The sequence below is a fragment of the Myxocyprinus asiaticus genome, chromosome 24 (genome assembly GCF_019703515.2).
Source record: "Myxocyprinus asiaticus isolate MX2 ecotype Aquarium Trade chromosome 24, UBuf_Myxa_2, whole genome shotgun sequence".
Taxonomy (NCBI): domain Eukaryota; kingdom Metazoa; phylum Chordata; class Actinopteri; order Cypriniformes; family Catostomidae; genus Myxocyprinus; species Myxocyprinus asiaticus.
In genome coordinates, this window is record NC_059367.1 from 38370382 (window position 1) to 38394108 (window position 23727).

Genomic DNA, 23727 nt, shown 5'->3' on the forward strand with positions numbered 1-23727 from the left:
CAAGACCAAAACCGCAAGTGGGGGTATTGGGACAGGGTGATTGTTTCTGCCGTTTACTGCTAACAGTGGTGCCCTTTCCTCGTGATACATAATTTAATGTTGTTTTTGATCAATTTACAGTATGCCCACCTCTTTTGTCACCACTTCACCACTGTCTGTGACTGTGTGGCACTATCTGGCACATGGGTGAGGGCGAGGCGGAACATCCACTCAGTGCGCATGTGCAGGTCCAGTGCCATCGACTACGTCATGTCCGTGGGAAGCGACGGCTGTTAGTCAACGAATGTTAAATTGGATATATTTATACTTTCTTTAATTTATATTTAATTATATACATGTAAAATGATTCTTACTGTAAAGCCACTTCAAGGAAAAGAGTGTAATGTACAGGTAGGCTTACCAGCGGTTTGGCCTGTTTAGCATAGCATTGTGCTGTAGCTTTGTTTTCTCTCACTTTAGTACACGCAATATTATTAGTGTGCCAGCCTATTCTGTAGATAAATTATAAATCAACTTTTATCTGCTGTAGCCAGTTAGACATGATTTCCACTCTGCACACTTATTATGTTCACGACACAATGGTTGTGCCTCAAAACCTAGTGTGCTGCCTACCTATACAGTATTTTGGGCATGATAAGCGCATTCCCGAACAACCGATTCGCACTAGGTTCAAACAAAAGTGCTGTCTAGCTAGGCAGCGCACTAGGTCTTGAGAGCCACTAATATCTGTACAGGAGAATATTTTGAGCTAGATCAGGCAGAACATTAGTAATCAGTTTGAGTTCATATAAATGTTCATGTTTACCACAGTATGAGTATCATGAAGTGTTTTGTTTGTAGTAGCCCACTAACTCAAGTTAGACTGGCACACAAAAGCAATGTGTTAATCAGAAGAGTTATCAATAAACATGTAATCACTGTCTCTAAATGTAACTATTTAATGCATTTGTCAACATTCAGTCTTGTTCTTTTCTTCGATGCACAGGTGACAGAAAACGAAAAGGTATGGACCGTAAAAGAACTGGTATCAGAACGTTTAAACATCCCACCAAGTCAGCAGAGACTGCTCTATAAAGGAAAAGCTCTTGCAGGTACAACCTAGCTTTTTTTTTAAAGGAATAGTAGAACCAATAATAATAATCGTTATGTCATTATTTACTCACCCTCATGTCGTTCCAAATCTCTACTTTCATGGAGCACAAATGTTTTGAGGATTGTGCTTTTATTATGCAACAAATGCATATATTCACCAGGGTAGGGTTGCACCAGCTATGCGTAAGGTCTCACGTAAGTTGGGACGTAAAGTTCACACTAAAGGCTTAGTAACTAACTACTAGTTAGTTTGTAACTAAGTCAGTGCTTAATTTGGTTGCACCACCTGTTCTTAATGCAAGACTTAACTAGCAGGTCGTAAGCTCTCCGTAAAGCAATGCGTAGTCGCATATTATGACGTTTACCTGTACTAATCCAATAAACAGCCTGCAGATTTGTACACAGAAGTATTAAAAAGCTATGCATTTCAGTTTTATCTCATTACAGTTGATGTGTAAACCTCATTTGCTCACGTAACTGTCAGCTGTAATAAATTATATCCCCATTGAAATACGATACGTAATAAAAGTAGATTTGATAAATAGTATATTTGCCCTGTGTAAATAACAATATATAGGAACTGTATCTAAAATAAATGAGAGGTGATAAATAAATACTTATACAACAGGCTGGAAAAATAGACATTTATTCATTTTAATATCCTGTATATATTTTGAATGTGTTGAAACTTGACACCGGGTGACGCATCCTAATAACTGCACCGTCAGAATGGTTTCAAGCTGAAGAGCCGCTTAAAAATAAGTTGTTTTTCTCTTGTAAATGTAAGCGATTGTAAATCTCAACATCATACTGTATGTCGAAATGATTGATGCCTGTCACGCAAAACATGAGTTCATTAATGTCATTAAATGAGTGCTTTTTTAATTCCATCAGTTACTCCTGGTTGGAGGCTTCCGTAAATATTTAGTTTATATGTAGGGTTATGTTATACCTAAATTTAATCGGGCAACACTCAAATATTTAGTAGTGCGTAAATTGTGACTTAGTGCCCATTTACGCCACAACTAGTCTAAGTTGTAACGTACGTATAGCTGGTGCAACCGGCCCCAGTAGGGCTGCAACTAACAATTATTTTGATAATTGATTAATCTAACGATTATTAGAATGATTATTCGACTATTCGGGCGATTATTGCAATGATTAATCATTAGCTCTTAACCGATTATTCAGCTTGTGCCCCGTATTAAACGTGCTTACTAACAATAAAGAGGACAAAATCATCTTTTAAAAACACCTCTAAATGACATTCACTGAAATAAAGGAAAAAAATACTTAAGTTTAATTCAGTAAAGAAATTCACTGCAAAAAATCCTATTGTCATCAAGAGTTTTTGTCTTGTTTTCCATTTATAATTGTCTAAACATCCTTAAAACAAGATACATTTACTTGAGAAGCAACATATAAGATATTTAGAGAATGTATCTTAAATATAAGTGTATTTTGTATATAAGTGTATTTTTTCACTTGGTTATACTTCTGCGAGCGCAGTAAAGACAAAATATACTTTTATTCAAGATCTATTCTCTAAAAGCAAGCCTAAATATCTTATATGCTGCTTCTCAGGTGAATGCATCTTTTTTTTTAAAAGGACTTTGTTATTTTAAAATATTTGTATTTTTAGTATTATATTCAACATTCTCAGATAACAGTGTTTTCTTCTGCAGTATATCTGCTAAAGTAAATGTCGTTGTTTTAAAGGAGTTGTAGATATTTATTTGATAGGTGAATGAGAAACAGATCAATTTGTTAGCCCCCTTTTGTTTTTACTTTTACTGTAAATGTTAACTTTCAAACAGCCATCCTAAGCACGCTTCTCTCCTAAGAGTTCTTTTGTTTTTGGTGATTTGCATTTTTTGTACATATCGCCACCTACTGGGCAGAGAGGAAAATTTATAGTTAAAAGGACTTAAATATTGATCTTCACCCACACTTATCATATCGCTTCTGAAGATATGGATTTAACCACTGGAGTCGTATGGATTACTTTTATGCTGCCATTATGTGCTTTTTGAGCTTCAAAGTTTTGGACCCTGTTGACTTGCATTGTATGGACCTTCAGAGCTGAAATATTCTTCTAAGAATCTTTGTGTTCAGCAGAAGAAGGAAAGTCATACAAATCTTGTGCCTATACTATCAATCAAGTTGAACAATATGATGGTTACAGGATTGGTTTCGAGTTGACAAAACCAAATCAATTCAATCAGTGTTAATTGGTACCATGATGCTGCTCATCAACTTTCTCTGTCAACTCAAGCTTTGATCCTGAGTTCAAGATTAGTTCAGGCTTGTGTGCACATGATTAAGTGACGTTTGCAGCGAACAGCCAAACGTGTGAAACATGGAGAGAGAGAGGTTCAATTCTCGCGAGAGTCAGTGGGATTTACCTCTGCTGAAGGCCGATCAGTATGAAAATGTGAACAATTTAAATACATTTAAACAGCACAACAAGAGATTTGGACCCACTTTATATTAGGTGGCCTTAACTACTATGTACTTAATCATTTGTTACAATGTACTTATTATGTACGTAATGTTGTTGCATTGTAATTACATTTAAACTACTTGCATTTAATTACATTTGTAGTTACACTGTTAACTTTACCCCAAAACCTAACTCTAAACCCTAACCCTACCCTTACTCCTAAACCTACCTGTACCTTAACCTCAGTAGCAGCAAGTGTGGGCATTTTGCAGAACAACATGTAGTTACAGAGTAATACATAGTCTTGTATGTATAGTAGTTAAGGCCACCTAATATAAAGTGTGACCAGAGATTGTTATAACAATATGAAAAATGAAAACAAGTTTACACTGCATGAAACACCCATGAAATCATGAAGAATTAAAAAACATGATTTACGCAGCAAAAGGGATCACTGTACAATTATGAATAAAAAACAAATATAGTGCATTTAAATAAAATAATAGACTGAATCTGCCGTAAATCTATATTTAAATTATTTATCACAAATTTGTGGATATCTAAGATTTTTTCTGTAAAGTTTGCTTTAATTGATACAGGGGTGTGACTTCATTGCATCGTGTGAGGGTGAGTAATTGAAGGCTAAATTTTCATTTTTGGGTCAACTACTCCTTTACGGTCCTTTTTGGTCAAATGCTGATCAATACATGTGCATTCATAATTTTAGGTGACACAAAAACTATTTCTCTCTCAATGTTCTTCCTGCTGTGCTTTTGTGGTATTTTGAGGACAGATACTGGCAGCAACATTCCTTTAATTCCATTTGTCAAGGCATTAGGTTAAGTATGTCATTACGACTGTTTTGTTCTGTTTCCAGATGAACACAGTTTGAGTGATTACTCCATTGGACCAGAGGCCAAGCTGAATCTAGTTGTGCGGCCGGCAGGAGAGAGGAGTGGAGGGGCAATGGGAGCCAGTAGCAGTTGTAACAATGGACAACCTGGTAATAGTGTATGGCAGGTATTGTCAACTGTCCTGGCCAAACACTTCAGCCCGGCCGATGCTGCTAAAGTGCAGGAGCAACTTATTAAGGTACTTTTGGTACAAACATTTCTCTTTCTCCTAGATATCTAAGATTCATACAGTCTGTTTCTCTCTCATTTTCTTTACCCTTCTCAGTATTACCTAGGGTTGCCAAGTTTTTGCCATACAAATATAGGACACACTTTGACCAAAATACAGGACTTCTCGGTTAATATAGGACAGTTGGCAACCCTAGTATTGCCATATATTTTCATTGTGGTGTCATGCTTATGCAAGCATCACAATTACAATTGTTCATACTTAGTGTTTGGGATTTGAGCAATCCTTCTGGGATGTAACTGTTTGTTTACTAGCCCAGATCTTGATCCACCATGCTTCACCACCCTTTTGTAAAATGTATTTATTGAACCTAAGTTTATTTATTTTCTTTTTCCGTAGGATTATGAACGCTCCATCAGACTGCTAAGTCTAGATGACATTGAGCGTATGGCCAGCCGTCTGCTGCATCCGGAGACAGAGGGCATGGATACTTCATACATGGACTGAAACAAACTACACAGATGTATCTCCGACTCCAGTGGACTACCCTTACCAATCAGCCATGTATGTGGGAGTAGGATGTATTTAATATGGACTGTTAGGAAGAAAAAAGCCAGAAGTCTCCTTTACATTACAGACTGAGGTGAACTCTCTCAAGGCAAGGGGCCACAATGCGTACCATTGCTTTCCCATAAGAGGAAACTGGTGGTGGTGTTAGTGCAACTCTGTAAATATTGTGTGCAAATTATTATTTAAAAAAATAATAATAATAATAATTTCCTCCCATTTTTCTCCCCAATTTGGAATGCCCAATTCCCAATGCGCTCTAAGTCCTCATGGTGGCGTAGTGACTCACCTCAATCTGGGTGGCAGAGGACGAATCTCAGTTGCCTCCGCGTCTGAGACCGTCAATCCGAGTATCTTATCACGTGGCTTGTTGAGCTCTTACTGCGGAGACATAGTGCGTGTGGAGGCTTCACGCTATTCTCCGTGGCATCCACGCACAACTCACCACGTGCCCCACTGAGAGCGTGAACCACATTATAGCAACCACGAGGAGGTTACCCCATGTGAGACTACCCTTCCTAGCAACCAGGCCAATTTGGTTGCTTAGGAGTCCTGGCTGGAGTCACTCAGCACGGATTCGAACTTGCGACTCCATGGGTGGTAGTCAGCATCTTTATTCGCTGAGCTACCCAGGCCCCAGTGTGCAAATTAATAAAAAGTGTTCTTGATCAGCTTTATTATTTAATGATTTAAAAGGGAGCACATGGATCTTTGAAAATGGACAGGTATTGACAAAGCCAGCTTGCTTGTAAATGTTTCCTTTATTTAACTCTTTTTGGTTTTCAAGTCATTCTTTCATTTGGCCAAAATAAAGTGATACCTACTGCAAGGTTTTTATGTGTGTGTGTTTTGGCTTATAAAATGGTGGAGCTCTTAGGTAGGCTACAGATATATATTAATTAATAAAAGTATACCACAGAATTGACCAAAGCCAAATCAAAGCACTGAACTGAGCATGGAATGTGCTTCTCTTTTGCTGTACCATGAGCAACTTATCTGACTTGTCAGTTCTGCATCTTACATGACCTCTAATGAAACACACTGGAACTACATGCAAAAAAAAGAATAATAATAATAATTACCTGTTTTTGTAAACCTTTATCACTTGTATTGTTGGACTGAGAAACATTCTGAAGAAATTTGTTACAGAAACAGTAATGCACATTTTAAACTATATTCTTTGTTCTATGTCAGAGAGACCTACAACAGCCAAATGACACTAAATTAATGGCCAATATAATGTTATCCACTTTTAAAAAGGCTGTCTGTCCTTTATGACATATTACAAACTAGGGCTGGGTGATATAGCTATATTTTAAGCCTTCTGACAATATTCTTTTATACTGAATCAATATTTATATTTACCCTGAAATGGTTTGAAGAGTAAGCTTTTCAATCAGATGAAAAGTCATTGCAACCAAACAGCCATTGCTGCCAAGTAGATTCAAATTCTTTGTAGCAAGAAGTAAAATACTGTAGAAATGTAGTTAAAAAGAAGCAAGGAATGTTTTCCACACTTTTTACTAAATGGGCACAAGGATAATTTTCATTTATATGCACCAACATGTCAATACATAGTTATAAACAGCAATAATTATCTACATACATATTTTTTACTAAAACATTCTAAAGCATGTAAAATGCAATGCAGGGACTTCCGTGAACATTTTTAAGTGATGATGTGAACAAATCGTTAAGGCAGAGCTTTGAACTAATGCTTTTAAACTGAATCGGAAAGTTATAAAAATTGATATGCTGAAATTACTTGGACTTCCCTTTACCAATTACTTGGATTATCTGAATTTTTACAATCGAGACACTATTAAAATACCTCATTCTCGCAAGCTGTAACACAGTGAGCGAAAGCAAAACAGGCCAACTGGCACAGTCTTAAGTTAAAGCTGAAGTGTGTAATTCATGCTCCTCCGAACAGAACTGCCAAAATAAACATAGTTTTCAAACAGCCTACCAAATACGGCCCGTCTTCTGTTTTTCGAACAAACAGAAAGGTCCCGCCCCAAACTCTGTTGTACCTGTCTCAAACGCTGTTGTAGTGTCCAGCTGGACAGGTTGCTCAAAACAAACTTTTTTATATAGTGCTACAGAGACAAAGTGTTTACAGTTTCGAGAAAATTAACCTTCGAATGGCTTACTTATAGTTGTCGTTGCATTTTAGGCTGAGAAAGGAGAAAGTATTCTATCTAGAGGTAGACCAATATATCGGCGCCAATAGTTGCTTTTTGGAACTATCAGTTATCGGCAAAAATCTTATAAGCATTTTAAATTTAAGCGAGGGCATGCAAAGAAAAATGTTACAATACATCGTGTCTCCAACTTCATATATTGTGAATAATAATAATAATAATAATAATAATATAAAAGGTAATAAAAAGCTCAATTTGGGAAATATGAAAATAGAGCATTGTAAAGGAGCCAAGGCTCCGTCATTTCAAAATAAGAGCCCCGTGTGTGTTTCAGGCTTGTTTAGTGTTAAAAGTCCCATGTTATGCACCAAATAAAAAAAATTCTGATTATTATTGGTTGAAAAATAAACTACATCTGGGATTTTATTCATTTTGTACTCTGGCCTCTATGTCGTTGCTGACTAAGAAAATGTTGTAGCATTCTGTTTAGATTTTAAAAACTATTGGCCGATTAATAGGTTGTCAGTAAGGTACTAAGTACCTTAGTATCTGCAAAATCCACTATCGGTCGACCTCTAATTCGAACACTGAAAAAGTTACACACTTCGGCTTAAACTTTGTTGAAATTAAAAGCACAACATTAAAAAATATATTATTAGCGCAGTATTGGTTAATTTTATATCAGCAACAAAACAATATCAAATATAACATAAAAAATTGCTATATCGCCCAGCCCTATTACATATATTAAGAATGCTTGTTCAGCATAGGAGTGAAACAGGTGCTGAGAATAATAACAAAAAGTTACAAAGTATAAAGGCACAATGAATTAGCAGACAAAAAGGATCATTTTGAAACAAAAGAAAAATAAAATGCCATGGACAGCAGGAGTAGTGACAGTCAGGGAAATTCATCGACAGCTGTAGTGAGAGTAGCAACACATTGGTCTTCCTGTTCTCTGGACAGTTAGTCATACCACATGTTACTTGGGGTTCAGCAATAAAATGGATGTTCAGCTTTCACATGTGGCATTTGATACCCTGGAGATTTCAAAGGAGAAAAAAAACTGCAGAGAGAAGGATGTGCGCAAGAGTGACAGGCCTGGATGTTTTCCATCCCTTCCTCTCTTTCCCAAACTAGATCTTTCTCTTCCCTGCCCTGTTTCTTCTCTCCTTCAGCAGCTGCAGCCATCACTAGTGGATGCAGGTCTGTCATCTCTTAGTTTAATCTGGTCAGGAAAATCATATGTCTCCACTTCGGACTCCTGAAAGTGACAAATCAATTTAAGATGAAAAAAGTTCATGTAAAAGTTACGACAAAGTTTATCAGTTAGCAAAGTGGCCAATTATTTTAATATGAAGGCATTTACTGTGATTCAATTGGTGTTTAGCTGTGTTGAGTAAGCTTATTAAAGTTAAAAAGGGAAAATACATTTTGTTGTGTCAAATTTCTAAACACAATATGAAGTATGCACAACCTCCTTTACCTGTTTTAGTGCATTGCGAGCAATAGTTTGGAAAGCCTGGTCCACGTTAATGGCCTCTTTGGCACTGGTCTCATAATAGGGGATATTGTTCTTACTCTGACACCACGCTTGAGCTCGCTTTGTTGTAACCTGTTCAAAATAAAAAGGATTTTTAGATGAAACTTTGGATCAACAATCTAAGAACATCAGGCATAAATTCCATTTAAAAATATGCTGTACAACTTAGTTACGAGACTTGAAGGTGCCACTAGCATCACCACACGGAATTGGAAAAATAATTACTGTTTCCAAACAGGTTTCCGAATAATCATCCTGTTTGCCAATGGTCAAAAAACAGATTGTACCGCTCCAAACTCACTTCACTGGCCGAACTAATGTTGCAATTAAGTATTTTAACATAGAAAAAATGACACACTTCAGCTTTAATACTGAGCCTGTTTATATTCACACAAATACTCTGGTACTCCCAAAAATCTGCTTATTTAAAAAATCTGACAAAGCAAGAAAATCGTGTTTACATAAGATTTGAAATAATCTAGTTATTCTCTGCTTTTGACATCAAACCGTGAAGAGGCATGCGCACAACACTGGACTGGATAAGCCAGTAAGAACACCTGTTATGTTGTTTACATGCAATGTGAATTTGGCACAGATCTACCCATGTCGATCAGTTGATTCTTAACGTGTAACATGTAAACAGGTGTTGCTTATAAGCTGCGCTTTTGCTTATAACTTCACGAAAAATAAACAGAACACAAATTATCACATACCATTACTTAAAGTAGGGGATTCCTGTTAAAACGAGCCAACACTCAACATAATCGGATGCATAGATCATTAGATAATCCACACAAAGCACAATGTACACACAACACAAAATGTGCTAGATGGCTAAAAACACGTTAGCTTTCGTGGATCAAATTACTTCTTTGGATATGATGTAGTATGTTGTCCAGCATCATGGAATCTTATTAGGATTCATATCACTGCAACCAGAGGTGGAAGTCTTACAAATACAGGCAGAGAGGATTGTTCACTCGAATTACATACAGTATTGCCACCAGGAGATGGCGCCAAGTACATGACACAGATTCAATGATGACTCAAATGACACAGAATGGAACTGAATGAGATTTCGTTATTCATGCCTGCATGCTTTGGAGAGAGAGCATACCTTTAGTTATTGCTGTATTTGCATGTGTAATTAGTTTTTGTATACAATTATTATGTTTTATTTGTTTAGAGAGGCTTTTGAACACTTGGAGAAGTTTTTGGACACTAGAATAAATTATATTTGTAATGCTATAAATTTTGATTGCTTTGTCGTATCAACAACATTTTACTCAGTTACAGGTGATATGATTGGGAACAAAAAAAATAATTTTTCTGAACTACCTTCTCTACACCCAGAGATACTGTATATAATGTCAAATCAGAAAAATAGTTTTTTTTTCAGCAGTTTCTTAGGCTGAGAGTCTCATATTTATCATAATCTATATTATTACAAATTTGAAAAGTTTTCATTTAAATAATAATATGATTAAAATGATACCAAACAACTAACCCTCTATGGTGTTTTTTGTGGAGTTATAATCCTTTAATTTTGGGCATGCACTGAAACAGGAAATCTTTAAAAACACCTTCAGAGCTTAAAGGGTTAAAGCATTTACATGACCACACAAGTTGTTGGCTTATAAGCATAACTGGTGTAAAAACATGCATTGTTTAGCCAGAGGAGAACTGGCCCCCCACAGTGAGCCTGGTTTGCCCCAAGGTTATTTTTCTTCATTAACCAACATCTTCTTGAGTTTTGTGTTCCTTGCTACAGTCACTTTTATCTTGCTCACTGGGGGTCTAAATATAATTATTATTACTTACTTATTTATTGATTGATTTTTTTTCTCCTTAAGACACAATTTATAATCATGTTTTTATCAAACTGCACAATGATGACTCTGGCATTACAGATATTACAGTTTCCATTTCTGTTTAAGCATGATTTTTCTGTAAAGCTGCTTTGAAACGATGTGTCTTGTGAAAAGCGCTATACAAATAAAAATGACTTGACCTTTCATGTATATGCGCTCATTGTATTAATAGACAATGTTCTCAGAAAAACTGTTGTAAAAGTAACACTTCTACTTAGCGGTAGAACGATATATCGGTCAATATTTGGCCATTTTTTTTTTTTTTATCCCCTTTTCTCCCAATTTGGTGGCGCGGTTACTCACCACAATCCGGGTGGCGGAGGACAAGTCCCAGTTGCCTCCGCTTCTGAGACAGTCAAGCTGCGCATCTTATCACTTCGCTCGTTGTGCAAGACACCGCGGAGACTCCCAGCATGTGGAGACTCATGCTACTCTCTGTGATCCACGCACAACTTACCACGTGCCCCATTGAGAGCGAGAACCCCTAATCATGACCATGAGGAGGTTACCCCATTACCCCACCTTCCCTAGCAACCGGGCCAATTTGGTTGCTTAGGAGACCTGGCTGGAGTCACTCAGCACACCCTGGATTCGAACTCGCGACTCCAGGGGTTGTAGTCAGCGTCAATACTCGCTAAGCTACCCAGGCCCCCAATATTTGGCCATTTTGAGATTATCACCCAATAAAGGCCTTTTCACGCCAGTGTTTCCTAATTAGGGCTGTCACGATTATGAAATTTGCCTGACGATTAATTGTCAAACAAATAATTGTGATTATGACGAATAGGGCTATGATAATTAACTGTCTCTTTTAGGGCTTTCACGTTTAATTGCCATATACAGTGGTGTGAAAAAGTGTTTGCCCCCTAAACTTAATAACTGGTTGGGCTTAACTGAGGCAAGTGAGGCCTGCAGTTCTTTGGATGTTGTTGTGGGGTCTTTTGTGACCTCTTGGATGAGTCGTCGCTGCGCTTTTGTGGATAATGGCTCTCACTGTGGTTCTCTGGAGTCCCAAAGCTATAGAAATGGCTTTATAACCTTTTCCAGACTGATAGATCTCAATTACTTTCTTTCTCATTTGTTCCTGAATTTCTTTGGATCTCGGCATGATGTCTAGCTTTTGAAGATCTTTTGGTCTACTTCAATTTGTCAGGCAGGTCCTATTTAAGTGATTTCTTGATTGAGAACAGGTGTGGCAGTAATCAGGCCTGGGTGTGGCTAGAGAAATTGAACTCAGGTGTGATAAACCACAGTTAAGTTATGTTTTAACAGGTGGGGCAAACACTTTTTCACACAGGGCCATGCAGGTTTGGATTTTGTTTTCCCTTAATAATAACAACCTTCATTTAAAAACTGCATTTTGTGTTTACTTGTGTTATCTTTGACTAATATTTAAACTTGTTTGATGATCTGAAACATTTAAGTGTGACAAACATGCAAAAAAAATAAGAAATCAGGAAGGGGGCAAACACTTTTTCACACCACTGTAAATTGTCATATTTCATATTTAACTTCAAAGATATAAATCAAATAATAAAATAGGGATATATAATTTCCTTCTAAGGCTTTAAAAACGTATAAATGACATGAACAATTATGATTTAAAATAGAAATAATCATGCTCTGTGATTAAGCCCAAGCCCTTATTTCTCCCACAGAAATAGAGAAAGCGTACGTCTCCTCCTCTGTGTCACTGCGTTTCATTAACACTGCGTATATGAACTCACAATGACCAGAAACATTTGCCTTTACATGATCATTTAACGTGAAGCCGGAGTGCTTTGCGTTCACTATCAAAGTTTATATTTGTTCGTTTATATTTTTGTAGGAGTTTGGCGCGAGCCTCTGCTGACGGCGTGTGCATCTTCCAGACAGGAACTGCTTGTTGACATCTGCAGTGTGGCTCAGTGACGCTCAAAGATCAACTGAATGACACACAAACACACTAATGACGACATTTAGCCTATATAAATCGCTTAAAATTCCCTTATTTGGGCATTACATGTGATTGGAAGTGCACAAAAATCACGGTTATCTCAAATCGTGATAATTAAATAATCATCTCATCGCGATTATTTGATCTAACCACGATCATACGATTATTTGATTATCGTGACAGGCGTACAGTGTTTCCCACAGGATTTTGTGAGACTGTGGTGGGTGGACCACAGACTCTCTAGGGGGGTCCGGGGACATGCAGCCCTGGAAGAAAATGTTGTACATTTTAAAGTTAAATGCATCAATCTGGTGCACATTGAGAGCAAAATTAAGAGGCTAGATCTATGAAGAACTTTGTGCTCTTGTAAACAATTTTGTGCTCTAGTAGTAATTTAATCATTAACACATTGGCTGTATAGATGTGAATGGTGATGACATGGCAAAAAAGTCACACCCAGGAAGCATGGTAAACAAGACGGAGTTTAACGCAGTTCACAAATGGTCAAAACACAACAACGACTAGAACATACATTTGAGCCAAATTGGTCATTCACTTGTCCGAGTAAAAAAGTTACTTGTCTGGAGAGAAAAAAGGACATTTATGTTACATGCTCAAGTAACATGTCAAAGATTATGTTGTATATTTTTGTAAAATTACGACCGATGCCCAATCGAATAGTGTACCTACGCAATCAACTCAATTCTCTGCGACAGAAATGTAAACTGCATTGGGTAGGAGAGGAGGCTATTGTCATTTGATAATTATTTTATGTTACGTATGGTAGTCAAATAAAGGAAAGCCTCCATTGCCATCATTTACAGCAGGGATGCTCACACTTGGAATGAGATCTACTTTTTCATCATGTTATTGCAGCAAGATCTATCATGTACAATAAAGGCTATACCTTATCACAATACCATGTTGGCATTTTCGTTATTTGATGCTTTTTCCTCTCCACTCAAACATAGATTAAAGAAAGTGAAAGCACTGTTAGTCATTACAACCAGAGTTATTATTATTTCGAATTTTAATTTACATTTTCAATTTTATCTAAAATGATGGGTGAAATACATGTAACGTAATTAATTAAATACATTTAATGTGTTTAATACATTTAATAAATGGTAATATTAAAACATTTAATAATGCCCATAAAATTAAACAGAAAATAAAAACAGAAAAGTTCAGATACCATTAGAAATGTATTTTTATTCTACTACACCACACTTTTCAGTCCTCCTGCTGTGTCCAGGTGTAGCCTTCTTCCCTAAAGTTAAGATAAATTTCTCCTTGAGCTGACGTGTAGTTCTTTTCACATTATATTTAGTATGGATAATAGGTGAATAGAGACTTGTCCCCTCACTTGTGTTCATTGTATTTTCAAACTTTGTTGCCACTGAAACGCAAGTGCCAGCTTTACAGTAACACACAGAGTTTGCACTACAAATATGTAACGGACATGTGAAAACAGTATCAAATACACAGAATGTATGATAGTAGTAACTGTAGAGAGCACATCATTATGAAGACAAAGCCAAATCCCAGACATTTAGAGACAATTTCGAAATCCCGGCCAGATGCTTTTTTCAGGTCTGAAAAAGAGGACATGTCCGGTAAAAAGAGGATGTATGGTCACCCTATGTTCAGTTATTTGTTTGCTTGTCATTGCATCACAAATGCCATGGACTCAGAAAAAAATCCAGAGTCCTAAATGCTCGAGTCCGCATCAAGTCCGAGTAAAAATGCATCCGAGTCTGTGACAAGTCCAAGTCCATTAAAACTGGACTCATGACTCGAGTCCGAACTCGAGTACCCCAACTCTACTATCAAGTATTCAAGTAAACATTCAGAATGAAATGCAACATAAAACGTAAAACTACTACTATTATTATTTTTTATTTGATCCCCTTTTCTCCCAATTTGGAATGCCCAATTCCCACTACTTAGTAGGTCCTCATGGTGGCGCGGTTACTCACCTCAATCCAGGTGGTGGAGGACAAGTCTCAGTTGCCTCCACTTCTGAGACCGTCAATCCGCACATCTTATCATGTGGCTCACTGTGCATGACACTGTGGAGACTCTCAGCATGTGGAGGCTCATGCTACCCTCCGCGATCCACGCACAACTTACCATGCGCCCCATTGAGAGCGAGAACCACTAATCGCGACCACGAGCAGGTTACCCCATGTGACTCTACCCTCCCTAGCAACTGGGCCAATTTGATTGCTTAGGAGACCTGGCTGGAGTCACTCAGCACACCCTGGATTCGAACTCGCGACTCCAGGAGTGGTAGTCAGCATCAATCCTCGCTGAACTACCCAGGCCCCTACTACTATTATTATTATTATAATGACACACTAGACAGCAGCAGGTCTATTAGCTTACATTTATACTTACAAGTCCGACATTTTATTACAAATCCGCTTTTTTCTCTGCTGTTTATGTTCACTTTAGACATCACTCTCTGTGTTTACATGAATACCTCACCAAGACGGGCATTTTGGCGGAATTTTGAAATGTATTTGACCGTTCAGGTGCATTTGCGCGAGCATTTTCAGCACACACACATACGCTGCCTGTCAATCAAACAGGGCGCAGCTGTTACTAGATCACTAGCCAATTATCTCTGGGTTACTTTCAACAGCAGAATAAGAATATTAACTTTCTAATAAGTGACACAGGCCTAGGCTATCACAAATATAGCTGGTTATTTTTTTTAATCAGTCTGCTTGTCCTTTCGGGCAAGTAAAATTCTCTTTCACTTGCCCCTTCAAAAATCCACTTGTCCTGGTCAAGTTGGGGGAGACTGACTGACTGGGAGTGAGAGATTGGGATGGGCGATACCACTTATTTTCTTGTCTATCTGATAATTTCAAGTCCAATATCGTAGATACCGATACCAATACAATACTTCTATTAAATTTTTTATTTTTTTTTATTTCTTGGGATAAATGGGTAATTTAAAATATTATTTTTAGTCATAATTCAAGTCATTATTATTATTATTATTTACATTTGTGAGCATTAACAGAACATTATTAGACTTCTGTTTTGTTTACCCTAAAAATTAACCATGTTTTCACTACATAATGGTATTTTGTTAAACCATAGTTACCACACAATTAACCATGGTTACTACTACAATATTACTGTTGTAAAACCATGGTTTCAGGCCAAAAACAAACACGGTTACTAAAATATTACTTTAGTAAAACCATGGTTAACTATTTTTTTAATTACTTAATAATAACAATTACACACAAACTCATTATAAATAATGTCATCTTTAGATATGTTGTTATTTCAGCATGAATTTACTCCAGAAGCTGTTTCTCTGATTTTCTATCATTACCTCTACAAGTCACTGATCCCTCTTGTTTGAACGAGCCTTGTGACGGTGCAAGCGCTTGTCTGCTTGTGTCTTTCAGCATGCATGTTAAGATGAGCGGAAGAAGATATAGTTCCCATCCTGGATAAGTATTTGCTAATATAGCCTAATCCTTTATTTCACTTTGAAAGCTTATGATTATTGTTCATGGTAACCAAATAATAATATCCCTAGTTAAATTTTTTTTTAGAATCTATATTTTTGTGTGAGGATCGATATTTTTGATACAACATCAGTATCGATAATTTAGGATCAATCCGCCCATCCCTAGTGAGAGATGCTCTGCTGAAGCAACAGCGCAAAACACAACGTTAGAGATCTTTTATGTTATTATGAGAAGTGTAAAAATATTTTCGGTTCATTATGAAGCTGTGGCGGGCCAACACAATCTAGGTAATTAATGGGAAACACTAGGCCTATTCCTAATGCACTGAACTCTCTTTCTTGTTGCACGCAAGTCAAATGTTGTAAAAAAAAAAAAAATCGCTTAATGTTTAAACAGTTTCAACTTTGACCCCATTTGCTAGTGATTGATTCAATGATTACCAAACAATTTGCATGACGAATCATTATGTCTGCAGCTCGGAAATGAAAACAAGAGAGACTGATCCTCAGTGTATCCAGATACACTGAATTGTATAATACAATGTCAAAAGCAGACATTCAGAGAGGAAAAAACAAAACAAATGTTCAAGTCTATTTGTTTGCAATATATCAAAAGATGTTTATTCTGGGGGCCTGGGTAGCTCAGTGGTAAAGACGCTGGCTACCTCCCCTGAAGTTCGACAGTTCGCTAGTTCAAATCCCAGGGCGTGCTGAGTGACTCCAGCCAGGTCTCCTGAGCAACCAAATTGGCTCGGTTGCTAGGGAGGGTAGAGTCACATGGGGTAACCTCCTCGTGATTGCTATAATGTGGTTCGTTGTTGGTGGGGCGCGTAGTGAGTTGAGCGTGGTTGCCACGGTGGATGGCGTGAAGCCTCCACACGTGCTATTTCTCCATGGCAACATGCTCAACAAGCCACATGATAAGATGCGCAGGTTGACAATCTCAGATGTGGAGGCAACTGGTATTCGTCCTCTATCAAGTCAAATCACTACGCGACCACGAGGACTTAATAGCACGCTGGGAATTGGGCATTCCAAATTGGGAGAAAAAGGGAAAAAGTTTATTCTAAACTCAAAATAAGTTATCTCATTCTTTACTTTCACTCATTATTTTCACCATTTACAGAGTACATTTCCTGCTTTCTTACAACCTAATATGCTATACGTGGCGCTTTTTAATTAGAGGACAAAGCGGTGCATGATGCTTGTGTTAAGCGGTGTATTGAAGCTCTGATGTGAGAAATGTGAAAGGATGTGAACTGTGTTTGATTGGCCGATAACATCCTTTACGCAAATACGAGTACGCAGATGCGAGCACTTGGCCAACGCATTTTTTCTTTATCAAGAGGGCGATAGAGTTACCTTCAAAAGTCTGTCGCATTTAACTGGGTGTTTTATTATTCTGGTAAGCTGCTATAAATATATTGACTGTTAAAGCTGAAATATGTCATTTCTGCGCCACTAGCGCCACCAAACGGAATTAACGGATTAATTAACATTGTTTTCAAAACAGCTTTCTGAATACGCCCCCTTCTGCCATTGATCGAACAAACAGATAGTGCGCACCCAACTCACGGCACTGGTCCAGTCAATGGTATTGCTCAAAACAAACACAGAAATTTTCATAGCGCCACAAAGACACAGTGTTTACAGTTTTCAAGAAAATTAACCTATGACTGTCTTACTTATGGCTGTCTCTGCATATTAAGTTGGGATAGGAGAACTTATTTTAACACAGATAAAGTTACATACTTCCGCTTTAACTTTAATTTTCTCTTTAAACTTTTGTTCTGTCATGACAGTTGATGACCTGAAAGAGAAAACTCACCTTAGAAGCGAACAGTTCACACTAATCTCACTATAGCACCCCTTGTGGCACCACTGAGAATGCAAAGCGTACTTTTTACATTTTGTTAAATTTTGAATTGCGATCTGACACATTTTGGAATGCATTATCGCATGAAATTGAGCCTGCGTAGCTAGAAGTGTCTGCGTTTGTGCACTGGCATAGAGTATGTTTTGGCCTTTAGTTCTATTCAAATATTGTAAATGATTTTTTTGTAAATATTAACACTTTTGGCATTTTATGTTATGTTGCCCATGTATTAAAAATCCATATTGGTCAAAGTTGACACTGGAAACTAAGAGGAATTCCACCGTTTAAAACCAAGACATTTTTTATAAATACAGTTTGGACAGCACACTGACCTGTCGGTTGTCCAAGTCAATTTTGTTGCCTAGCACAACAAAAGGGAAGTTCTCTGGGTCACGTGGACTGGCCTGAATGAGAAACTCATCCCTCCAGCTGTCCAGAGTCTTAAACGTAGTTGGTGCTGTGACGTCATAGACCAACACGCAACAGTCCGCCCCTCTGTAGAAAGCCACACCCAGAGACTGAAATCGCTCTTGACCAGCTGTGTCCCAAATCTTAGAAAGACAATAAAAAGTCATGCTTTTAGATGAATAACAAAAAAAGTGGATTATTACACTTTTAATATAGGTCTCCGTTTCTGGTATAAACGTTTATATTCTAATAACATTATTCTAAGATTTGATGGCTTGATTATTATTATTAATGGCTTAATTATAACACATAAAAACAAGGACAATTTGGTGTCTGTTCTTCTACTGTCCATCTGATAAAGGCTGATATGGGTTAAAAAAGATTCATAAGTAAAGTAATGATGAGCAATGTAAATACTGTGCAGACAAATTAAATAGTAAAGTGACCCCAATACAGAAATTAATATTAAATTAGTAACTTCCCAAACACAGCTTGTTTGGACATGTGGGGATTTTGGTCAACCTGACTGGTCATACAGGTTAGCACATGGCTGACAGATGTAAACACCACATGTGAGCTGAAAACTAGTTGTTCATACCAACTTAGTGCCTACTGGAAAATACCAGGGGATTACCAGGCATGTAACTAAATGTGTCTCACTTACTTAGCATTATACCAGTATACGGAATAAGTGACATCAAAAAACTGCTACATCAAAATGAGCGTAATAGATGAGCAATGAGTACCCACCTGTGATTTATTAGTAATCACAGAGTTGTCATGTTTTTGAGATGACAGTATTACCTATTATGTTGATCCTTTAATTACATCACATGATCAGAGATGATTTTCACTATAAAGCATTGTTCACAAAATAATGGTTGTGAGGACATGCCATTGTTATCATCAGGCCACACAGGCCTTTCATGGGTTTGCTGAGCAGTTTCAAAACAATTAATTCTACAGTCAAGTCCAAATACAGCATTGGAAAAAAGTAGGGATGCACCAATATTTCAGCCGCCGATATTTATCGGCCAATTACTAACCAAATTAAAACCATCGGCAAATCGGTTTTAAGCATGAAAACGCAGATATGGAAAAACCATTGGTTTATTTATAATGAATTACCATCACACTTTGTAAAAACTCTGTGAATTCAAATGCACCATCCAGAAATAACGATAGCTACAGAATGTTGAATGGTTCGCACTCCTAAGAACATTTTATATTTAATTTATAATAATTTTCGTTCTCACATTAATGACGAAAAACCATTGCAGATGTGACATTTGTGAAAGCGTCACTTACCTATACATGATTAGGTAAAACCACCCAAAACGCTTTCAAACCAGCAAACTTTGACCTCTTAGATATTGGTATGGAATCCATTAAGGGTAACTGATTGACAAAGATTGACTGAGTTAAGATTGATATCGCAATACGGTCTTGCGATTTCTAAACCATGAAAGCTTAAAAATAGACTGCATTCAGCGATTCAGTCAGCATTGTGTAAGCAAGCAGCGCCCTCTAGTGGTGTGTATGGCTTTATCCATTATACCGCAATAAAACTTAAGAGCGTTTTGTTCCTTTGGTAACGTTTTTTTTTTTCCCCATGATGTGGTTAACATTTCCATGGAATAGCCAAACATATACATAATAGGAATTTGTAATGTTCTAGTATGTACAGTACAGACATGTAAATGCGAGTTCTGTTGTTTTGAACTGCAAAAACAAAAGTGCAAAAATGTTTTAAATAATGTCTTTTTTCACATCAATCATCATGCTTTGACATTGTTATTTTTCAATATTTTTATCTTCTATTTATCTTTCATTGTGGCTCTCTTTAAAATGTTGGCCTGTCATGTGTTCAACAGATTCAATCCATGTTCAATGGAGATTATTTATTTTAGAACAATAAAAAGCTTTTGTACCTCTTTGTACATTTTTAAACATAATTTCTGAGCCAAATAGTAATCTGATGACAAAATAAGGTAAGTGGCAAAATATCAGTATCGGTCTATAGTTTTTTGATAAAACTGTATGCAAATATATTTGTTTTTTCTTTTGGGGTAAAAAATGACACAGGCATTTGTTCTTGAGATTTACCCATAAATGTACTGAGTTAACAATAAAAACCTGTACATATAGTGCATGTGATTATATATAATTAAGTAAAAACAATGGATTTTCCTAGACTTTAGAGGAAAACTGAAACCCGTCAAGGCAATGAAAACACAAAATTATTTTCAGGACACTTAAGCACATTTTTACCCCCAAAGTCTCATTACCGCTACACATCCTGACGTTTTACTTTTACTACGTTATTTTCAATGGTGATTTTCATAAATTAAAATCAGTGAACATGCAGGCAGTACCAAGAGAGTACTACTATGATGTATAAATACTTGACAATTTAAATAATACATATTTTTTAGGGGGTAAAATGTGTGTAACTGTCATAAAAATAATCACACAAATGCAAAAAAATCTTTCTTTAATTTCTTCTTTTTTGAGTAAAATAGGACCAGGACATTTTCTTGATATGTTTTGTGAGAGTCACCCGAATAGAACAAACCTGCATAGTGACCAGTCTGTCGTCCACCATCACCTCCTTGGTGAGGAAGTCAGCTCCAATAGTGGCCTTATACTGATTACTAAACTTATTATTCACATACTGGTTCATCAAAGAAGTCTTCCCAACTCTGTCAAAGGAAAAGGGAACATGAAATCAGAAAGAACCAACAGGCAATTAAGGGCACAATGCATTTGAAGAATAAGATTAGCCTAGATTTTTTGCAATCACTGCTAAATATGTCAATACCACAGTGCAGCTGACATCTAAGTCTACTTTACATTGAGTAAAGCTGCATAGCTTTCAGATAAAGCTTTGATAACATTTAATTCACAGTATGATGTGATCATCCAGCACTAGATAATGTTATCAGAGATAATGAGATTGGCCATCAGTGTTTTCATTGTTTACCAGGACGGAGCAAATTCCAAACGCACCAACATTTAGGCAGTGGTTGATGGAAAGTCAGGGGAATTCCTTGAGCACTGTCAAGTCAATAATGTTTACATGAACAGCTAATAACAAGAGACAAAGTGCCACTGCTGATAACACCATCTGAGCAGCATGACACCAATTGAATATAACAACTTAAACACCAGTGTCCACATATACTGCTGGAATGTTGCACAAACACCTACCCTGAATCCCCTAGGATGATCACTTTCAGCAGCACCTTCTTCCGAGAAGCCATAATGTGTTGAAGAAACCTGAGGAGCAGAGAAGCATATTATACAGTAGCAGAAGATACCTTTTGAACTTTTCCCCCAGACAAATGCTTAACAGGTTTGGTATTTTAATTCCAAAAGTGAAAGTAGCTGAAATCAGTTACAATTAAATATGTTACATATGTCCAGTTGCATAAAAAAATAAAATAAAACACACACACACACACACACACACAAGCTTGTTTTTATATAATTGTGGGGACTCTCCATAGACTTCCATGCATATTATGGATATTATACAGATCTAACGATAATTTCTATCCCCTAACCCTAATGCTAACCCTAAACCTAACCCTCACAGAAACCTTTTTGCATTTTCACATTTTCAAAAAAACACCGTTTAGTATGTTCAATGATCCATTTCCCTCGTGGGGACCGCTGGCTGGTCCCCACAAGGTAGGTGATCTCAGGTTTTACTATCCTTGTGGGGACATTTGGTCCTCACAATGTAGGATAAACATGTACACACACACACACACACACACACACACACACACACACACACACACACACACTTTCAACCTAGTTATTGGATGATTCTTTTATGTATTGATGTCCTTCAGAAACCATTCCAATGTGTGTGATCTAAACTGTTGTTGTTTTGATCGCTGTTTCGAACTACAGGCCTGTGACTGTTTACGACAAGTCAAACTCCAGTGTTAGGTGATATATATATATATATATATATATATATATATATATATATATATATATATATAGGCCTATATACTGTGTGTATGTATATACAGTACACATACACACAATATATAAATTGATGTAGATGGAATAGAAGTACTGTAGGCCTATAAAGATGTATCATGCAGCAACTACTAATCGATAAAATCAATAAAGAAAATAGTTGACAACACTAATTATTTGGGTCTGTGGGCCTTCTTATTAAGTATAGGCCATATCTTAATACATTGTATAGCGTATTTAAATTTTCTGTAGTACTCCATTTGCACAATTTGTGAATGAGAATATTGCAGAACATGTTTTTCAATAAAGTGCTGCTTCTTTTTCTTATTATTCGATTAATTAAACAAATAATCGACTGATTATAACCAGCACTAGTATAATGTATTATGAACAGTATCTCAAGACCACTGAAAATAACATACACTGAAAGACGAATATCAAACTGTTCACCACACTATTTTCATGCAGTGGCAGAAGTACAAAGAATTAATTCATGTGATTCATCGAGTCATGTGACGTCACTGCTGTGGAAAAACATGGCAGTTACATTATAACACATGCATTAATAACGAAACATATCCAATGGAGCATCACAGAAGCAAAAACGCAAAACAAACAGCACAGTCTTTTGTTCTGGTGTGAACAAATAGTTCGTCCTAGCAAGGACAGATATGTCATGATAATCCAGAAAACAATCAGATATTAATATATCGATTAAATATAGAAATAGACATGACTAAGTTCACGTTTGTAAAAGCACAACACAAAACAGTGATCGTGATCTTAAGATGATAATATTCTCTGCACCAGTCTGCTTCAGTGATTTGTACGAAAAACAAACTGTCGGACATTTACCTTCGCCTCTTCGCTCTCCGTCGCGGTCTGAATCTTCTCTCAATATGGTCGAAAGAAAATCACCCAATGCTTGTAATGATCCAGATGCACATCAGCTGTTGCAGAGTGTGTGTTTCTCCCTAGCAGAACATGACATGACTGTGAGTCACAAGGGACTGACGCACAATATTGATGTCCGATTCGCAAACGAATCGTGTTTTGAGTCGGTTCCTTTTAGTGATTCGAACGAAACGACTCGCAAGGCGTTTGTTTATCACTCAACTCTAAAGGAGAACGTTGGTGGTAAAACAGTGTGGTGGGTGATAAGTTGGTACCACGCAACAAAAGTGCTATCTAAATATATTTTACGATAAAAGTGAAACGTAAAACGTCTTTCTGGGAACACTTTCGAGTGATGCCCAAAACGAATATGTGAAT

General features: G+C 36.9%; 2 protein-coding genes across 2 annotated transcripts; one reads left to right on the forward strand and one right to left on the reverse strand.

Moving 5' to 3' along the window:
• The first annotated feature begins 203 nt into the window (after nt 1-203).
• Nucleotides 204-6018, forward strand: LOC127414842 (ubiquitin-like protein 4A). Its single transcript, XM_051653182.1, has 4 exons — nt 204-390; nt 986-1091; nt 4413-4627; nt 5018-6018. Exons 1-4 carry the CDS (start codon nt 343-345, stop codon nt 5123-5125), a joined length of 477 nt encoding a protein of 158 aa, XP_051509142.1. The 5' UTR covers nt 204-342; the 3' UTR covers nt 5126-6018.
• On the reverse strand, nt 5928-23469 carry LOC127414841 (ras-related protein rab7-like). Its single transcript, XM_051653181.1, has 6 exons — nt 23311-23469; nt 21670-21738; nt 21035-21161; nt 18384-18602; nt 8816-8944; nt 5928-8593 (listed from the first exon to the last, which is right to left on the reverse strand). Exons 2-6 carry the CDS (start codon nt 21720-21722, stop codon nt 8504-8506), a joined length of 618 nt encoding a protein of 205 aa, XP_051509141.1. The 5' UTR covers nt 21723-21738; nt 23311-23469; the 3' UTR covers nt 5928-8503.
• Nucleotides 23470-23727: the final 258 nt, after the last annotated feature.